A 17,284-nucleotide genomic window follows, 5' to 3' on the forward strand; every position below is an offset into this window, starting at 1 on the left:
AGTGACAAGAACGCGGGGAAATTTGTCCAGCGAGCGAGACCAAAACCAGACACAGAGACAACAGCTGAAGGTAGGTGTGTTTATTTACAGGTGAATATTATCTATAGTGCGTTCTTCGTGGAGAAGGTCTGGAAAACAAGAGGAACAGGGTGAGTCTCGGGTACCAATCCTACTATCAGCTGAGCACTGCAAGATGGCTTAATAATTGTTCTTTTGGTCTTACAGGTCCAGGAGGTGTCCAGCGGCGAGGAGGAGATGAAGGAGGTGTTCAGGTGATCCAGGAGTCGACAAGCCAGTAATCCTGTCCAGGTGAGTATCCAAGTGCCCGAGGTAAGTATCCGTAGCTTCGTGACGTGGCAAAGAATCTATAAACAAGATGCATAAAGAACGTGGTCACTTAGTTACCAAGCTTGGTTAGAAAACGGTGGCTGCGAATCTAACCCAGGAGGTTCGATGCTCCAGTGAAGGTCTTGTCTCAACTGGAGGTTTAAGTACTGGCAGTCTTCATTATCCTGATCTGGATCACCTGTGAAAATAGGAACTAGAGGAGCCGCCCCAAGGCGGGGCTAAAACTCCAGATCCCTACATGAGCTCATCGTTTCTTAGTTTACTTCTGTAATCACCCACCGCCATGAAGGGCAGGCGATAAAGTAACTGCCTGTGTGTGCTTGTGTGTATGTGTGTGTTTGTTTGTCTGTCTTTTAGCAACATATTTTATAAGCCAATTGATGGGTTTTAATGAAATCCCATAAAAGTCATCAGTAGAAGTACATCTACAATTAAGTAACTTTTGGAGTCCATTAAATTCAAGACAGCCACCACATTTAATGAAGCTTAGCAAACACAAAAATGGCTATAAATCAGTCAGTTTGACAGACATTAAGCTAAAACCCGGTGTGGTAGTAGCTGATAGTTATCCCCATCACATCCTCCAAGCACTACCAAAGGTCTTTGTTTAAAACTTTGACACAAAAGGTGGCGGGTGATATGCATTTCTTTAAGGAATGTTAGTTTCCTGCTTTTATATGTTTTGGACTAAAACAACAACAGTAATTGTAAGATTAGAGCAGGGAGGATTTGGGGATAAAGTCCAAAAATCTGATTGTAAAATTAGATTTTAAAAAGGTTGCTAATAGCATATTTTACTGTAATCATTACAAAATATAGAAACTGTACTCATAATTTTATTTATTTTTTTAAATAGTGAATTTGTTGCTGGGATAGTTTTGTTTTTTTATTGTCGTGCTGCTCTTCGTTTTACCCCATTAGTGTACTTCAACCAGCCATTATCGGGGCTGCAGGTCTCTGCTGCAGTGACTTTGTGGGTCAGAAAAGCGGAAAAGTTTGAGAACGACTGGTTTAGCTCGGAATGACCCTCTTTCATCCATGCTGAGAGTAATGCATCAAGAGTACTTGATGCATTACAGTGTGACGACAAGGAAGTCTGACCAAATGCCGGCGTTCGGTTAACTGGGTTATAAACAACGACATCCTCGAATGAAGCACAGCCACACAAACAGAAAACACAGCAGTTCATAAAAAAGGTAATGGAAGCACCAGATCACAAGTCACAATTTTCCTTGGATACTGTAGTCGAGGACTTGTCCAAACCACTTTTTGTGACAATATTGAGCAAAAAAACAAAATGTTCTGAAAAACATAGCTTTCACAAGGGCCACGCTTTGCATTGTTCTAAAAAAAAAGTTTAAATGAGTTGTGATTAATGAGTTGTGATTGATTCAACACGACTTGCAGGCTGATGGGAACCGTTTCTTTAGCAACACAAACATATAAAGCATTGAAACAAGCAGGCAATTTAGCTTAATTTATCCACAGAATCTTTTTTACTGACGTCGACAGTTGTCTGGCAAAAAATCTATTCCTCTGGATTGATTTTACTGTTGAACTAATGAAATGAGACGTCTCTCTTTCCTGAGAGCCTGCAGTTTACTGATCCTGGTGGAGATCCACTTTTAGTTACTGTATAAGGCGAAAGCAAATACCCAAAAGGTTTGTTAAAAAAAAAGATATATCTTAATTTTTTTTGGCAGTTGCAAGTGCCAGATAGAATCTCAACAAATGCCAAAAACCAGATCTGTGAACACTATTAAAATTTCTCTATTTCTTGTCAAAGATACTGTGTTTTGTTGTGCAGCAGACTACGTTGACGGACGTGTATAACAGACATTATTTGTCACGTTTGGTGGGTGGTGAGTTGTCGCAGGACCCAAACACAGACACAAAAGAGGGAACCTAGCAGGACTTTAAATATCAAAACTTGACAGAGAAGGCAGCAAACAGCAAGATGTTTGGAGGTTAACGGATGACCTGAGCAAGAACAGAGGAATTGGGAGTGTATTTACTGGGAAGGGTGTGCTGATTACTAATGCAATACAGGTGGCATGAGAGATGCTAGAAGCAAAGACAATAAAGGACATCAAGACCTTAAGAACAGAAGAGAACTCAACTGAGTGACCAGAACGGTTCAAATCTCGTACAAAACCCAAACAAAATTTAATGCAAAACAAACAAATAAAAACCAGAACAACTCGACCCATGACATAATCATCAGTGTATTTGTTCAGTCAATTCTTCAGTAATGGTTTTCTTTGTGGGTATCTTTGATGATCAGATGAAGTTGTGAACTTTAGGAGTCTAGGCTCAGAAATGACAGTTTTTTTTTTATTTTTTCTGTGGGCGTAATAAGCTCGCTGTGCTCGTCAGAACATATCAGTTCTCTGTTCTCTTGAACGTTTGTGCATTCGTGTGTGTGTAAATTTCTCTCTGGTGGCATTAATTCTGCTTGGCTCCGACCAGATGTGTTTGGCGGGGTCTGTTATGGTGAGTTTGGTCTGTGACAGGCTGGGAAATTAAGCAATTATATCCCATTGAATCTGTAAGTTAAAGAGAAGGAACACGTATTGAGTGTTTGAAGAGTGGGAATTGGACAGGAGAGAGAAGTTATGAATAATGTGGAGGGATGAGGAAGAGTGGAGGGAGGGAGAGAGAGAGAGAGATGGTTATTGGAGGAGGGGGGTGAGGTGGTGGTGGGGGGGTCAACAGAAGACCAGAGCTAAAGACAAAAGGGAGCGAGGGAGTGTGTGACAGAGGTGGAGAGGTGATTTTCTGCTCCGTCGTTTCTTTTCAGAAGGGATTAGCAGGACAGAGCTGCTGGGTGACAGGCAGGGTGGGGGATAACAGGTAGATAGGAGCGGAGGAGGGAGAGCAGGGGGAAGGGGGGGACGACAGGAGGGGGAGGAGGAGGAGGACAGTGAAGAAGCTGGGGTGGAAGGACTTTGATGATGCTTTGTCTCATAGAATTATGTGAGACGGAGTACGACCGACTCTCTGACATTAAGCATTCAGAAAGTATGTGCATTTGGCTGAGAGCTGTGGGAGTGTGTGTGTGTGTGTGTGTGCATGTGTGTGTGTTCATAAAAGCATTACAGAAAGATTTTCCTTTCTTAAACTCCCCATGTAACAGTTATGCTTATATTCTCTTTTTATGTACATTAATTAATTAATTAATTTTAAGATATGATCAGACCCTTCTAATATTTACTCTCCTCATTCATCTTTACCAGTTTCTAATTGACAGTGCTGTGCAAAAGTCTTGAGTCGTCTCTCATATTCTTTATATTTCTCTTTCAAGGCTTTCTTATTTCCTTTAAAGTGCTCTTAATCAGTAATTCTTCAGGCTTCCCGAAAGTCTTTCAAAGTATTTTCTGGACTTGGTCTATTTTTCCACTCGTTTTCTGTCCAGTCCTGTTACCTCATCATAACAGCATAATGTGCAGCATGTGCTTACAACGATGAGGGAAGTAGACAAGTGAAGGAGAAAAAAAAGAAGTGTCATGTCTGAAAGTAAAGTTTAAAGAAGATGACAGGTATCTGAAAATCATGTCTTTAAGAACAAAAAAAATAAAAAATCAAAGACCTGACACTGGACCTGAGAGATGTATCATCCTACAGTTGATCATCGATTATATGTCAAGTTTTCAGGTAACAGCTCTTTGGGAATCACCTTGTGGGTGTTAAATTACTATTTCATGTGTCAAACTGTGTTATGTTTGAGGTTTTGGATAGATTCGAGAAATTGGAACAAACTGTGTCTTTAGAACAAAGACCCTAAAGCTCCGATTTAAAATTGGCTCTTTGCTAAGTTGTTGATTATATGTCAACACAAAACTGGTGCAGCCCATGAATTCAGAAGCTTTTTTTTCTGCCTCAGTGTTTTATAGATCAGGGTTAAGTGGTTTAACAAAGAAACATTCCTCTGAAAATATTCAAGTACTAGACTGAAAATGAATGAAAAAAAATCAACCAAAGTGGGAAAAAAGGCTTTGAAAAACATTCAGAAAGCCTGAATGAACATCTCTCAAAAACACTTCAAAAGATTACAAGAAAGTCTGGCTGCTTATAAACAAGATAAGGGATGACTTCTCACATTTGCACGGTGCTATAATTTGTGAAAATTTTACATTCATTTGACACATTTTACACTTATACATTCAATAAACAAAAACAGTTCCAATAACATGTTATTTGAGCTGGTATTTTCTACACCAGTGTAATAATGGTTCAAGAACTGCCCACTGGTTTTCTTCCCGACATCTGAATGCTGTTATAGATCATTTATCCTTTTTTATTGCTTGCTTTATCCTGAAACAAGGTGGGCAAGATGTATCTCAAGTGACGCTGGGTGAAACGGATCACCAGCTGATTGCTTCCATTTTACACACAAGCTGCCAGGTCGCCTGTATCCTAATAAATCAGGGCTGCACAGTGGCGTGGTTGGTTGGCACTGTTGCCTTGCAGCATAAAAGTCCAGGCTTCAACTCTCTGCTGGGGCTTTTCCATGTTCTCCTCATGCACGAGTTTTCTGAGTGCTCCTGTTTCTTCCCACAGTCCAAAAACATGCATATTAGGTGAAGACCGTTGAGCATGAGTGGTTTTCTGTCTTGTTTGTCTCTTTGTTGTCCTGTGATGGACTGGCAATCTGTCCAGGGTGTACCCCTCTGGAGATAGGCACCACCTCCCTTGCAACCAGGAACAAGTGCATAAAGAAAATGAATGAATGGATGGATCTTCATACATCGTGACCCAAAATAGTAACATAACCTAGCTGAGAAGATGATAATGATGATACTAGAATTGTATCATTCTGCATCCTTGAAAAGAACTCATAATATTCATGAGGGCACTGGAAGCTTCGACTAACTGGGTTCTTTGTTGTTGGAAATGCTGTTTTTGTAAAGGTAATTTAGAGTTTTGCTATCTTTCAGTTAACACATACCAATGTCAGCCCTCTACAATGAGAGAAAAAGCTTTTTGCATAACAATCTCCGCAAAGGAAACAGACACAGCCAGGCCACCGTGCAGGATTAACTCATGTTGTCTGGTGCAGCAGCAGAGGCTGCGGCACGATTTAAAGTGTGTGATCCTTTACTTCTGTGTTGTGTCGAGAGACTGCTTCTGTGCACAGTCTGACAGGAGCTGTGAGGATGTGATGCAATTTTCTGCTGTGCCACTTTGTTGCACACAGACTGTAGTCAGAAATCCAGTGATCACAGCAGAGAACAAAACAAACAAACAAAAAAAAGCAGGTGAAATCAGGAATGTTTTTCAGGTTGTCAGATGAGCTCGTCTGATCGTATCGGCCACAGTGAGCTGCACCTTTAGCTGCATCAGTCTCTCGGATTCGAGGATGGACGTGGGTGACGTGCGTTTGGGACCCATCTCTGTCTCTCTCTCTGTGTTTCCAGGCCTCCCCGGCTGCCTTGGCTAAGAGCGTACTAGCAGAAGTCCCGAACCAGGTGGTGGATTACTACAACGCGAAAGGAATTAAGCCCAAGTGTATATCGGACTACGAGTCCTCGAGAACCTTCAGTCCCTGACGATGTACTATTTCCATACATACACACAACTCCAAACACACTCGCTCATATCCAAATAGACATTCAATAACAATAAATTCAACTGTTGTACATATATTCACCCAAAAGCACAAGAAGACATAAAAACAAATGTGTATACATAACAATATAACATACAGTAGTCTAGCTCAGAGAATTAGCTCGTTATGGTGAAACAGTTTCAACTACTTCATTGATGACTATTGCATGTTTTGCCACAAAGGCACCACCAGGGAAATATTACTATCTACTGTATATTGAAAAGCTATTTGTAGAAATATTAAGAGTTTTCTGAACCAGCATGCAGACTCTGATCATAGCCCACTGAAAGAAATGACATTTCTACCTTATTTAAATAACTAGCAAGTGCACAAGACCAAAAGGTCTAGGTAGGGAGGAAAAGGCTTAAATATGAACCTGCACAACCCCAAAATGCTTCGAATTAGCATTGCAAATGTTATTTATGGGACTGGTGGCATTCCAGTTAGTATACCGCATGAATGCATGAATAATTCAGCTCGTACTAATATCCAATCTCGAGTCGCCGCTTGCTAGTTATGAAATAAAGTATCTCTGTCATTTGTGTAAAGCAGGGGATACTTTTGAATGCTTTGGGTTCTTTTTTTACTGATTTGCTTGTGATTTTGCTAAATGGAAATGACTAACTAATGAATAATTGTAATAATTTCTTAATAACCTTCCTACATTGTAAAGAGGTTTGGGATGGTAGACAAGTGTGTGTGGTAGAGACTCATTTGTGAGCTGAAAATTGTTTCTTTTTTTCTCCTGTATTCTGCATGTTGATAATATTAACAATTAATAATAATAAAGATACTTTGGTTTTCTCAGTTTTTGTGTGATCAGTTTTTGTGTGTGGCCCAGATTTTGCTAACGTTACGGGGTCTTTTCACACAGTCAGACCATGCAGTGTTGTCTTCCAGAAACACAAAGCAAGTCCCAGTTAAGATGGCTGTAAATCAAAGGGATAGTTCAGATTTTTTAAAGTGGAGTTCTGTGGAAAGGTTATTAAAGATTATCCCACCTTTGTAGATATCTTACCTGAACAAGCTAATGGCTAGTCTGAGCGGAGCGGGACCAAGACCTCTGCAAATGTTTTTGAACCTGCTTGTTACTCTTGTCAGTTTTAAACTCTGTTTTTCCAAAATGTGGTTGTTCATAGACCTATCTACAACAGGTTAGATGTTAACTGTTCATAGCCTTTCCACAGAAGCCCACTTTAAAAGATCTGAACTGTCCTTTTAGGATAAATTATTACAACAAACCTTTATGTGATTGCCTCACATCAGCTGTGACAAGTGAGCTCATGGACCACAATTATTGTGCAAAATATTTATGCGTAGGACTTCATAGATACTTGTTTATGAAAAAAATGTCAGACAAAACCTGGTCTAAACCAAACACGAGTGAATCTTTCTGACTTAGTCTTTTATGGTTGCAGTTAAACGTTCTGAAAACAATGCCAACTTGACTGCTAGCTAATAATCATGTACCCTGAATTATTATGTATGACTATGGGTCAAGTTTTATATTGCAGTTTAGAAGTTTTAGGTTATGATTTAGATTAGATTCAGTTTTCAGGGAATCAATAAAATCATCTCTTCTCTAAGTGACAAAAACATCTTGCATGTGCAATCAGGCTATATTGATTTATCTGTCGTTTAGAGCGATGTAGACAGCATGCAGGTGTTGGCTTTTTTTTCTCCTTCTCTTTCATTGACTAAATATACTGTATATAATTTATATATGCAGCACCTCAACAATAAAAAGTTCCATATCTCTTTAAAAAAAAAAAAATCTTGTAAAGAGAAGCCTCCATTTTTCATGAACTTGACCTCCGCAGCAATTCAGTGTGCCACACACACTTCCTTTTCTCAGAAAAATAATAATGCCATTGATACCATCATTGTCAAGATTTTTCTTTCACTTGCTCCCATGGAAACCTTTAAAAAAACTGAATGAATAATCTCATGCAGATAATTGGGGCAAATTAACTTGAGCTTGTAGGAGAATACACATTTACATATGTTTACATGCATTTGCCTTCATCTCTGAAAGTCAAATTGGTGTTGAGGATATGAACCTCCTGATATTTGTTTCTTATTCAGAGAATACCCCCATCAGTAGAGTTGTAATGGGACAGTCTGAAAATTAAATCAGCTTGTTTTTATTTGCTTTTATTTCATGTTCATGTATACGTTTCTTGCTATTTTAACTAGTTTGAAAATATGCTGAAACAAAATGAATTTGTCAGTTGTATTTAAGTTAGACAATGAAAGCAAAGGAATAACATTTAAATATTTGTATATTGAAAACAAAAATGATACTTTGTTTTATTATTTCGTCACTAGATCAAGATAAACATTTTGTATACTACTACTACTACTACTACTACTACTACTACTACTACTACTACTACTACTACTACTACTAATAATAATAATAATAATAATAATAATAATAATAATAATAATAATAATAATAATAATGTGAAATAAAATGTTAAGCGGAACATTTGACAGTCGCCCCGGTGCTGCGGAACTGTTTTGGTGAAGTACCGGAAGTGTCTGGGGTGACATTTGTTACTAGAAAAAGACTAAGGCATGTGTTAGCAGATGTTGTGCGCCAGCACGTCATTTTAATTAACGTATTGTAGTTTTGTATTTATCCATTATCCTTGGAATAAGGAGCATGATGACAACACGGGGATGTCGCTTTTTTATTCAGCGGGGAGCTCAACTCTTTTCTCCTCGGACAGCAGCAGAAAGGTAAAGATGCTAACTGGCTAGCTGTAGGGCTAAAGTTTGTTCCAGTTAGCTGAAAAGACAAGCTTTTTCTTATGAAAACAGCAGTTTTTATTTTATTATTATTTTTGAAACAAGAGAGTTAACGTTACAATGTTTGTGTTTATTAATAGTTACCATTCAGTTGCCAAAACTCCTGCTTTGTGACGCTTTAGTTTTTATTTCAGCAAAACTTAGTCTGATAGATTTAGCTTCCTGTTATATATGAGATTTTATTGATTGACGGAAAGCATGCACTTATTTGCAGAAAATAATTAGAAACAATTACAAAAGTCTCTGACTTTTGCATGGAACCATGCTAATTAATAAAGGTATTTAATAAGAATGCTGAGAGGGCACAGTGACCACAGTGATGTTAAAGTTATTGTGATGAGCAAAATCATACTAACATAAACATTTCTGTCTGTATTACACAATGAGATTTACTGATTTAGTTCAAACAGATTGTTAATCCTGGTGATATCTTAGCACTGGAAAAACAAAATTACCTCGGCCTTAAAAAGCTTCAGAAAACTAAGACAACACATGCTTAACTACAACCATAATCTGTTCATGTAGAATGATGAGTAAAGTTTGGATATAGACATGATTGTGTGTTCCAGTAAGATTGTCAGCTATGGTAATGATGAGCTCTTATCAAAAACGGGTTTTATATGTTTTTTCACAAGGTTTTATAAAGGAAACCTCCAACTGAAAGCTATTATAAGACTTTAATTTAGCTTTTATTAATGAATAAACGGAAACAAAAGAACAAATTAAAGGCAAAAGCTGTTAGTCACTTTTCCTGTGTTTTAGAAAGGTTTTTTTCCACTGTAAAAAAAAATAAAACAATCAATGAAGTTTTTTTCATTTGAGATTTTTTTTTTTATAACTAGAATTATGTGAAGCAAGGTTGCAATTTGTTACACAGCAACATTTTGTCATCATTAAATAAAACAAAAAAGGTTGGCCTCAGGATTTCGGATCAATGAAATCTTTTTATCCCTGACAATTTTAAATTACCTTCAGAGTCTTGTATCAAACAGAGCCTCTACCTGAATTAACTGGGTAAAAACATTGTGTTCAGCCAAATGTTTAAACGTTTTGCTGTTTAATTTTGCTGGTAGTTTTGAGTGAAAAGCCCAAACTGCAGACTTTACAAGTGGCTGTTTTAAAATGCCGTATAAATCAACAGAAGTCAGGAGATTGATGTGATTAGTGACTCCGCTCATTCCAATAATGCATAACAGAATACTTAAGGTCAGTTCAATAATCAGTCTGTTATGATAATTTTGACAATATTATATATTATTATTAGGCTTTTAAAGCCCATACTCTCAGGCTTTCAAAAGGCAAAATTTTACCTCTTTTTAATGTTTTGTTTGTTTCTTATTAGTTAGTCAAAATTTAACTATAAAATATGAATGTCAGTCAACAAAGGGAGATAAATTCAGCTTTAAAACAGCAATTTATTGAGTTTATTCCTGAAGCAGCCTTAGTCGGGTCTTTGATTTTTGTCGGTTTTTTCCAGGCCTGTCCAGTCGGTGGGTTGTATCAGAACAGTAAAGACCTGGTTTGAAGAACACCTCACAGAAGACAACCAGAAGTTCATGAGGAACATCATGGCAGAAGAGTACAACCAACAGACAGCTGAGAGGCTCAACCCACTCAAAGATGAGCCTTGGCCGCGACACGAGTGGACGGAGGGTGGGTTTCCACGATCATCAGGAGTGATCTTCCTGTCGGCTTAAGTGTTTACAGTCTTTTCCTCCACCCAGGAAGTCGAAGAGTTGGGTTAGTAGCCGTCAAGTTGGGGATGGCTCCTATCTGGACTAAAACTGGAGAAAGATATGCAGTCACAATGATACAGGTAGGGGTCACACGTTTATCTGTAATACACTGCAGCTTTTTAGCTAAAGAGCTCTCAGGTATTCTTCAGGAATATTAATTAGAGTTAATCTTGGTATCTGTGTGTGAAATGACCTGCAGGTCAAAAAAAAAGGAAAAGTCAAGTAATTTTGATTCTATCGGGCATGGTGAAAGAATAGCAATTACTGAAGACATACAGCACAGATTTCACTTTCAGGTTTTGTTTCTGCATTTGAAATACCTAGATTTTACTTAAAGCTACTTCCTGTTTAAAATGAGGCTTGAACAGTTAATCTGTGTTATGAGATTTATTCAGATCACATTTTAAACTCACTGAATTATCTCAGTAGAGTGAAATGAATGCAAACTGTGGCTGCGCTCACTCGTCTCATTACTGATTATAATTCAGTGTAGTAGAAAGTGTAAGAGAATCCTATTTCATCTGTATTTGGACGGTATTTAAAAACCCCTTTAATTGGTTAGAATGAGGACAATAAAGGCTGAAAATGTAACAAAGAAGTCGGCACATTTCTTCATGCTCTATTTAACCACATATCTGCCTTTTTGGAACATGTTCCTGAAAATGCTGCTCAGTCTGTTCACTCATAGAGACCGTTTGCTACCAGAGCTTATTATTGTGGCAGCCAGACCTATTCTGAACAAGCATAAAAGTCTCCATAGGTTTACAGAGTGGTTTAAAGATAATAATACCTTTCAGAGTAAAAACAACAAGATGTAGCTGGATTAAAGAGCATAAAAGCTTCAACATCTTAAGGAGTGCGTTGGGGAACTAGTGGTCATAATACAGTATATATGTGCACTATATAAGCTGTATTTTCTTCATTTTCTGGTCTTTTGTGTAAAGTTAATAATATAAAATGACTACAACTTCACGAACGAAAACAGATGTACAAATGATATAATTTTGTCATCTTCCCCCACATTATCAGAGTCAAAGCCACAAAAGGAAGTAATATCCCCCTCGGCTCACTCACTTTGGCCACATCATTTAGTCATTTCCTTTCTAGCTGTAGTGGTAATGATCTGTGCAAAATGAGAAGTAGAAAAATTAAATTATGCACTCCTGAGTGGAATGAACTTCCCACTGTTTTCGATGCTTGAATCTGCAAGTATGTCATACAGAAGTAGTTAAATAAAAGCAAAGTTATTAGTGTTTTGTAAAAGCAAATCCTGGCAACGTCTCCAGTGTAGCACCCTGCGGTAGAAGGCGATTCCTTCTGAAAGTAAACTAACCTTGTGGAGGAATACTAATGCTTCACATTTGGGACTTCCATCTAATTACATCTATTTACGTCTGAACTCAGGAGCACCATGCAGCAGGGTGGAAAAAAAAATGCAATCAGGCTACGCTTTAATTTATTCTGTGCTGACTTTGTCTTTCTGATTATTGTAGCTGCATTTAATTTATTCTTTTCCCCGCCGCCGTCTTATTTTTCCCAGGTGCAAGACTGCCACGTAATAAAGCACCTGTCCAAAGAAGAGTACGATGGACACACTGCCGCTCTTGTTGTCGGGGGGAAGAACGTATCACCGTTCCATGTACGTAATAAATAACTTTTATGATTTAAAAAAACGGGGAGGGAAGGGGAGTTATCTCAGCTGGGACTCTGCATGCTTGATGTTACTTTGATAAAGAGATGCAAAGTGAAAGTTACTACTTTTACTTTTGTCTGGCTCATCTTTTTTATTTTAGTATCTTTTACTAACAACAAAAAACATCCATAATGGCTATATTTTATTTTATGACCCCCTCCTACAGTAACATTACCTGAAATATTTGCGTTTGGACCCAGATTCATTGCAGCCGTCTTCGTTTTAAGTTTACTGCCCCATTATCTTAACGCATTTCCACTCATAAATATAAATAAACAGTGCTAAAGCAGATACTCAAAACAACATAATCCTGAAAAAAGGCATCGAATACGAATTAATTGAGCAGTTATGACTCTTCAGATTATGCCATTTATGACCCACTTAAGCACACCTCAGTCTTAAAAGTTTTTTTTTTTTAATTCTTCTAGAAAACCTCAAGGTTTTAGTTTTGCCTCATAGTGCTTTTTTAAAACACTTCAATACAAGTAACTGAAAACTGAGGTGACAGATGGGCTTAAATTTATTCAGTGAACATAAAGTGCACTTTATCCTCCCTCCCCGTCAGAGGTAAAGGTCATGTCTAAATTCAATATATATAAAAATACTCTGGATGTTCAGTTTTTACCATTGAAAAAAAAACAAAGGAAAAAATGAATACGTCAAGATGTAATTTATTCATCGAGTCTCAAAAGATTCCTGACGGACCGGTGTCAGGATTTCACTGGCGGAGTTGTTTTGAACTCCTCTCCCTCAGCCGCATCATTCTCCAGTCTGAGGCAGAGTTTGTTGGAGGGAGAAGCTTTGGCAGGTTGATTTTCAGTCAACAGAAGGGAAGAGGGAGAGTTTGGAGCGACTAAAGGCGCTGAGATGAGAGCAAACGGAGCGAAAGCAAATGTCAGAGACGCTCTCTGCCAAGACTGCGCGCACATGCCTGCAAGTGTAGTGTGTGTGTGTGTTTGGCTCCGACACAGTCAGAACAGTCTCATGGTATATTTTAAAAGTCCAACTGTTGCTCACTGCTTCTGCTTTATCTTATCGCATCAGTCAACTTTTTTCTTCCCTTCGCAATGACTGACAGAGGTCCGAGCAGCAGATGGAGATGTTCAGGAATGCGGGAGTCCCGGCGAAACAGAAGCTCTCCGTCTTTAAAGTGTCTGACAATGCCATCATTAAACCAGGTGTGAAGGGAAAAAAAAACAATTTAGTGCGTTTGTTGTTCGTGACTTGAGTCATTTTGTCTTGATGCGCTCTCGCTCCTTGTTTGTTCAGGCACTCCTCTGTATGCAGCACATTTCCGTCCTGGCCAGTACGTAGACGTCACAGCCAAATCGTAAGCTCTGTTTTGCCAGTTCCCCCCCCCCTCTTTGCTGTTGCAGTCTTTGGCATTCTTTCCTCCATCTTACATTCCTTTTTTTGTCTGTAAATGTGTAATCAACTTGCCAAGATAATCCAAACCTCTTAAATGTTGTTTTTTTTTCCTTCTGAAGCCACAAATCCACATCATTTTGGTTTTAAATGAGCATATATAAATATATATTTGTTTTCGAGCAGCATCGGCAAGGGTTTTCAAGGTGTAATGAAGCGATGGGGATTCAAAGGTCAGCCTGCCAGTCACGGTCAAACCAAAACTCATCGCAGACCAGGAGCTTCTGGTCCAGGAGGGGTGAGGCCCGCGCACACGCTGCCAGAGCTGCTCCAAACACGAACAGTTCCTGTAATTCCCCAATATGAATGTGTGATATTCGATGTCTTTGTTTAGGATCCAGGCAAAGTTTTCAAAGGGAAGAAGATGCCTGGCCGAATGGGTAACGAGTTCATCACAGCTCTCGGCCTGAAGGTAGATGCAGATACGGCGCTTTGTTTGTTTTAATCGCATCTGTATCTGACTTCTGTTTTCAGTTCAGTAGTCTCTGAACCTGCCTTGTTTCTGCCCATCTGTCTTCCAGATATGGAGGGTGAACACCAAGTATAATGTGCTGTACGTTCACGGCTCCGTTCCCGGTCACAAGAACTGTATCTTGAAGGTAAAAATAATCGCGCACGCACAAGCGCAGTGTGAACTCACCAGTCAACTCGTGCTCTGACCGCGAGAAGTGACCTTGCACCTGTGAAACACTGTCACACCTGCAAGACAGAGCGATTTATCTTCATCGACACTATGCTGGATCAGCAGCGTGTGTGTGTGTGTCTGTGTTTCCTTGGAGGAATGAGAGCAAGCACCTTAATGATGTTAGTAATATCCCCTAGCATCCTTCACTGTACTCAGCATGTTGTTCTTGCCTCGTGAGAATGTTGCATACATGCAGCCTATTATTTGTTCTGCAGACAGGCAATAATGAATACAAATGTTCTTTGCATTTCACCCGTCGCAGCCTCACACACACACATTCACACGCTCCTGAACCTCCTTCAGATTATTTTGCTCCAGAGGTTGCAGGTTAGTGATGGATGGTCCTTCTTCGTTTTTATCGTTCCGAGACATCCCAGTGTCTGTATGTAAATGAGGAACTACTCAGGTTTATTGATTGCAATTAAAACTCAGATTGACTAAGAACAGGTTTTTCTAAGCATGCTTTTTTTTTTCTTTTTCTTTTACAAGTAATAACTAATCATTTGGCCAGTGACTCCTAAGGTGAGGTCAGGGTCTCTTAGGGGTCTAACCAGGGGAAAATAACTAAAGTTTAGATGGGAAAACAAAATGTTTATTGTTTGTTGGAGGGATTCATCCCATTAAATGGAATTTTCTCTGTTTCTACATTTGTCTTGCAGATCACCATCTAATTGTTATTTGCATATTTATTACACGAATTAAAAGTAGTGAAAAAAGAAGACTCTTTGCCGCCGCGTCGTGCTCCTCGTGCAGTTTCTGAAACACAATCAATCACACAGAGAGGCCTAAAGAAACTCTCCCCTCTCACAGGATCGGTGGAAATTCTTCTGCCTTTCTCATTAACAAGGTGTGTGTTAGGTGACTGGGCTCTATCTCTGAGGAGAACAGCTTCAGCCACAGTTGCTGCTTCCCTGCGCTCGTTCGTTTCTGTCTCCGCCCCTGACAGCCTTATCGTCGTTCGAGTCGACTAAACAAGGTGGCCAGAGGAGGGCCAACAGAGATGAACCACTTGGATCCTTTTTTATTTTTTTTTAATTGATTTTATTTTACTTGAAGTCTGATTTGTCTATTTCAGTTCTCCTGGTTTCTTTCTGCATTTTTTTCCCCAGTCAAGGTAAATTTATCTATAAGCCCATAAAACAAGAAAGAGTTCACCAAAGTGCTGCACGTCTGATGACAAGTGTGATACTACATAGGTGCAAAATGAAAAAAACACACATCACCCACTGCCTGTCATGTTTTAGTTTTAGGTCATCTTATGTTGAGGTGTTGCTGATAGGTAAACATTGATATCATATCATAAGATGTCAAGCACTTGGGTTATGTGTTTTGAATGACTCCGAGCTACAGCCACCTCAAATTCAAGCTCATTAGCTATAAAATTGATTGAATTATAGCCATTTATAAGTTTGCTGGCTGTGGTGGCCATTTTACATCAGGTTGGCTCCCATAGTTAATAAGTTAAATGTATATCCAGTGATTATTTTCAGTTTCAATAAAATCTTTTCAGTGGTTCATGAACAGCAGAGTTGACTCTAAATAGTTAATAACTCTAAGATATGGTAACAATAAAAGGACAGCACTACGAAACAAAAATCATTTCAGTTTAGACACAGAAATCAAATTTTAAACCTTCTTCTTGGGAAACTACATTGTTTTTACTAAAAAAACAACAACAAACTTTACATATTTTTTGTAAACGGCACCAAAGTACATGTATAGGTTTCACTAAATTTGTCACTTTTTCAGAACTTTCTGTCTCATCTGGTCAGCTGAGAATGGCTCGTTTTGATAAGTACGAGGCTCTGTTTGGAAACTGCCGGCGTTCGTGTTTTAACGACGCCTCGCATGTCGGTTATCGATCCACGGAGTTGGAGTCCGTCAAGCATGGACTTTAAACTGAGTGGAGAACGGCTGCTCCGTAGGTGCTGCCTCGACAGCTCGTCTGTTTCGTGGGACTTCAGGCTAATTGCGTGGCTGTGATCTGACGGACACGGAGCACCCCGAGGCTCTTAACGCACGCGGATATATCTGATCAGCTGACTTATCGGGGCGTCCCTAAACATCTGATTGGTTCTTCTGCTGTAAACATCTTAGGCCACGGAAGCAGGGAGGTTCCTGTGTGGAAAAGAATCAAGAGGAGCAAAGAATCACTCTCAGTTCTTCTTAATTACTGTGTATAAATTATTTAAAGATTTGCAGGGGATGGATGCTATCCACACCCCCTACACATGTAGGTTTATACAACAGTAGAAATAAAACCAAACTACTTTCAGTCAGAAATAGTCGCAACTGTTTTTTGTTTTATTAAACGTGTGTGTGTGTGTGTGTGTGTGTTGCAGATAAGAGACTCTAAGCTGCCAACCAGGAGTTCAACCCTTCTCAACCCTCCTTTCCCCACCTACTTTGCTGACGAGGATGGCGAACTGGACGAAGACCTGTACGACGACGACTTGTTCGTTCACACCGAGCCGTCGATATCACTGACCTGAAATCAGACTCACTCACCCAAACCTGTAAACTGCATCCGGATTACTTTAATAAAAGATTCATTCCTAAATTAGTTTGATGTGTTTTTTTTATGCGTGAGCGGGGAGGGGGAAAAGATTGGAGACAGAATAGCGCCGAGCCTGTCTGTTTGATCCAAACGGTTATTGCTGTCCCTTCCCCCTGAAACCATGGTAACTGTAGGAGTAGTGATGTCACTAGAGGATCCCCAAGCTGAGGAAAGAAGAAAAAAGAAAGACAGTGAAGCAAAACAAAGAGGGAGGCAGATATGTTGGAGAAATGTGCAATATCTATGCAGGGTGGAGGAGAGAAGAGGGTGAGGAGAGAGGGAGGGGTGGGTGAGCTAATAAGAGAGAGTGAGGGGAATACAGACAGAAGAGGGGAGCGATGAAAAGGGTGTGAAGTGTGGAAGTAAATAAGAAAACGAACACGAGCTGGTGAAGGTGTGGAAGAGGGAGAGGCAGGAA

At 39.3% G+C, this 17,284-nt stretch overlaps 2 protein-coding genes across 2 annotated transcripts in view; both read left to right on the top strand.

The window, feature by feature from the left end:
• Positions 1-6,763, top strand: part of cpne4b (copine IVb) — a 39,900-nt gene extending 33,137 nt beyond the window's left edge. The window contains exon 16 of the mRNA XM_017425227.3: positions 5,766-6,763. Within this exon, the coding sequence (XP_017280716.1) occupies positions 5,766-5,897 (132 nt within the window). The 3' untranslated portion in view covers positions 5,898-6,763. The remainder of the gene's footprint in view (positions 1-5,765) is intronic.
• Positions 6,764-8,474: 1,711 nt separating this feature from the next.
• On the top strand, positions 8,475-16,869 carry mrpl3 (mitochondrial ribosomal protein L3). The gene is made up of 10 exons (XM_017420197.2): positions 8,475-8,701; positions 10,248-10,423; positions 10,495-10,586; positions 12,047-12,145; positions 13,278-13,377; positions 13,469-13,529; positions 13,751-13,862; positions 13,959-14,036; positions 14,146-14,223; positions 16,652-16,869. Exons 1-10 carry the CDS (start codon positions 8,625-8,627, stop codon positions 16,799-16,801), a joined length of 1,023 nt encoding a protein of 340 aa, XP_017275686.1. The 5' UTR covers positions 8,475-8,624; the 3' UTR covers positions 16,802-16,869.
• Positions 16,870-17,284: the final 415 nt, after the last annotated feature.

Source organism: Kryptolebias marmoratus, linkage group LG5 (assembly GCF_001649575.2).
Source record: "Kryptolebias marmoratus isolate JLee-2015 linkage group LG5, ASM164957v2, whole genome shotgun sequence".
Classification (NCBI taxonomy): domain Eukaryota; kingdom Metazoa; phylum Chordata; class Actinopteri; order Cyprinodontiformes; family Rivulidae; genus Kryptolebias; species Kryptolebias marmoratus.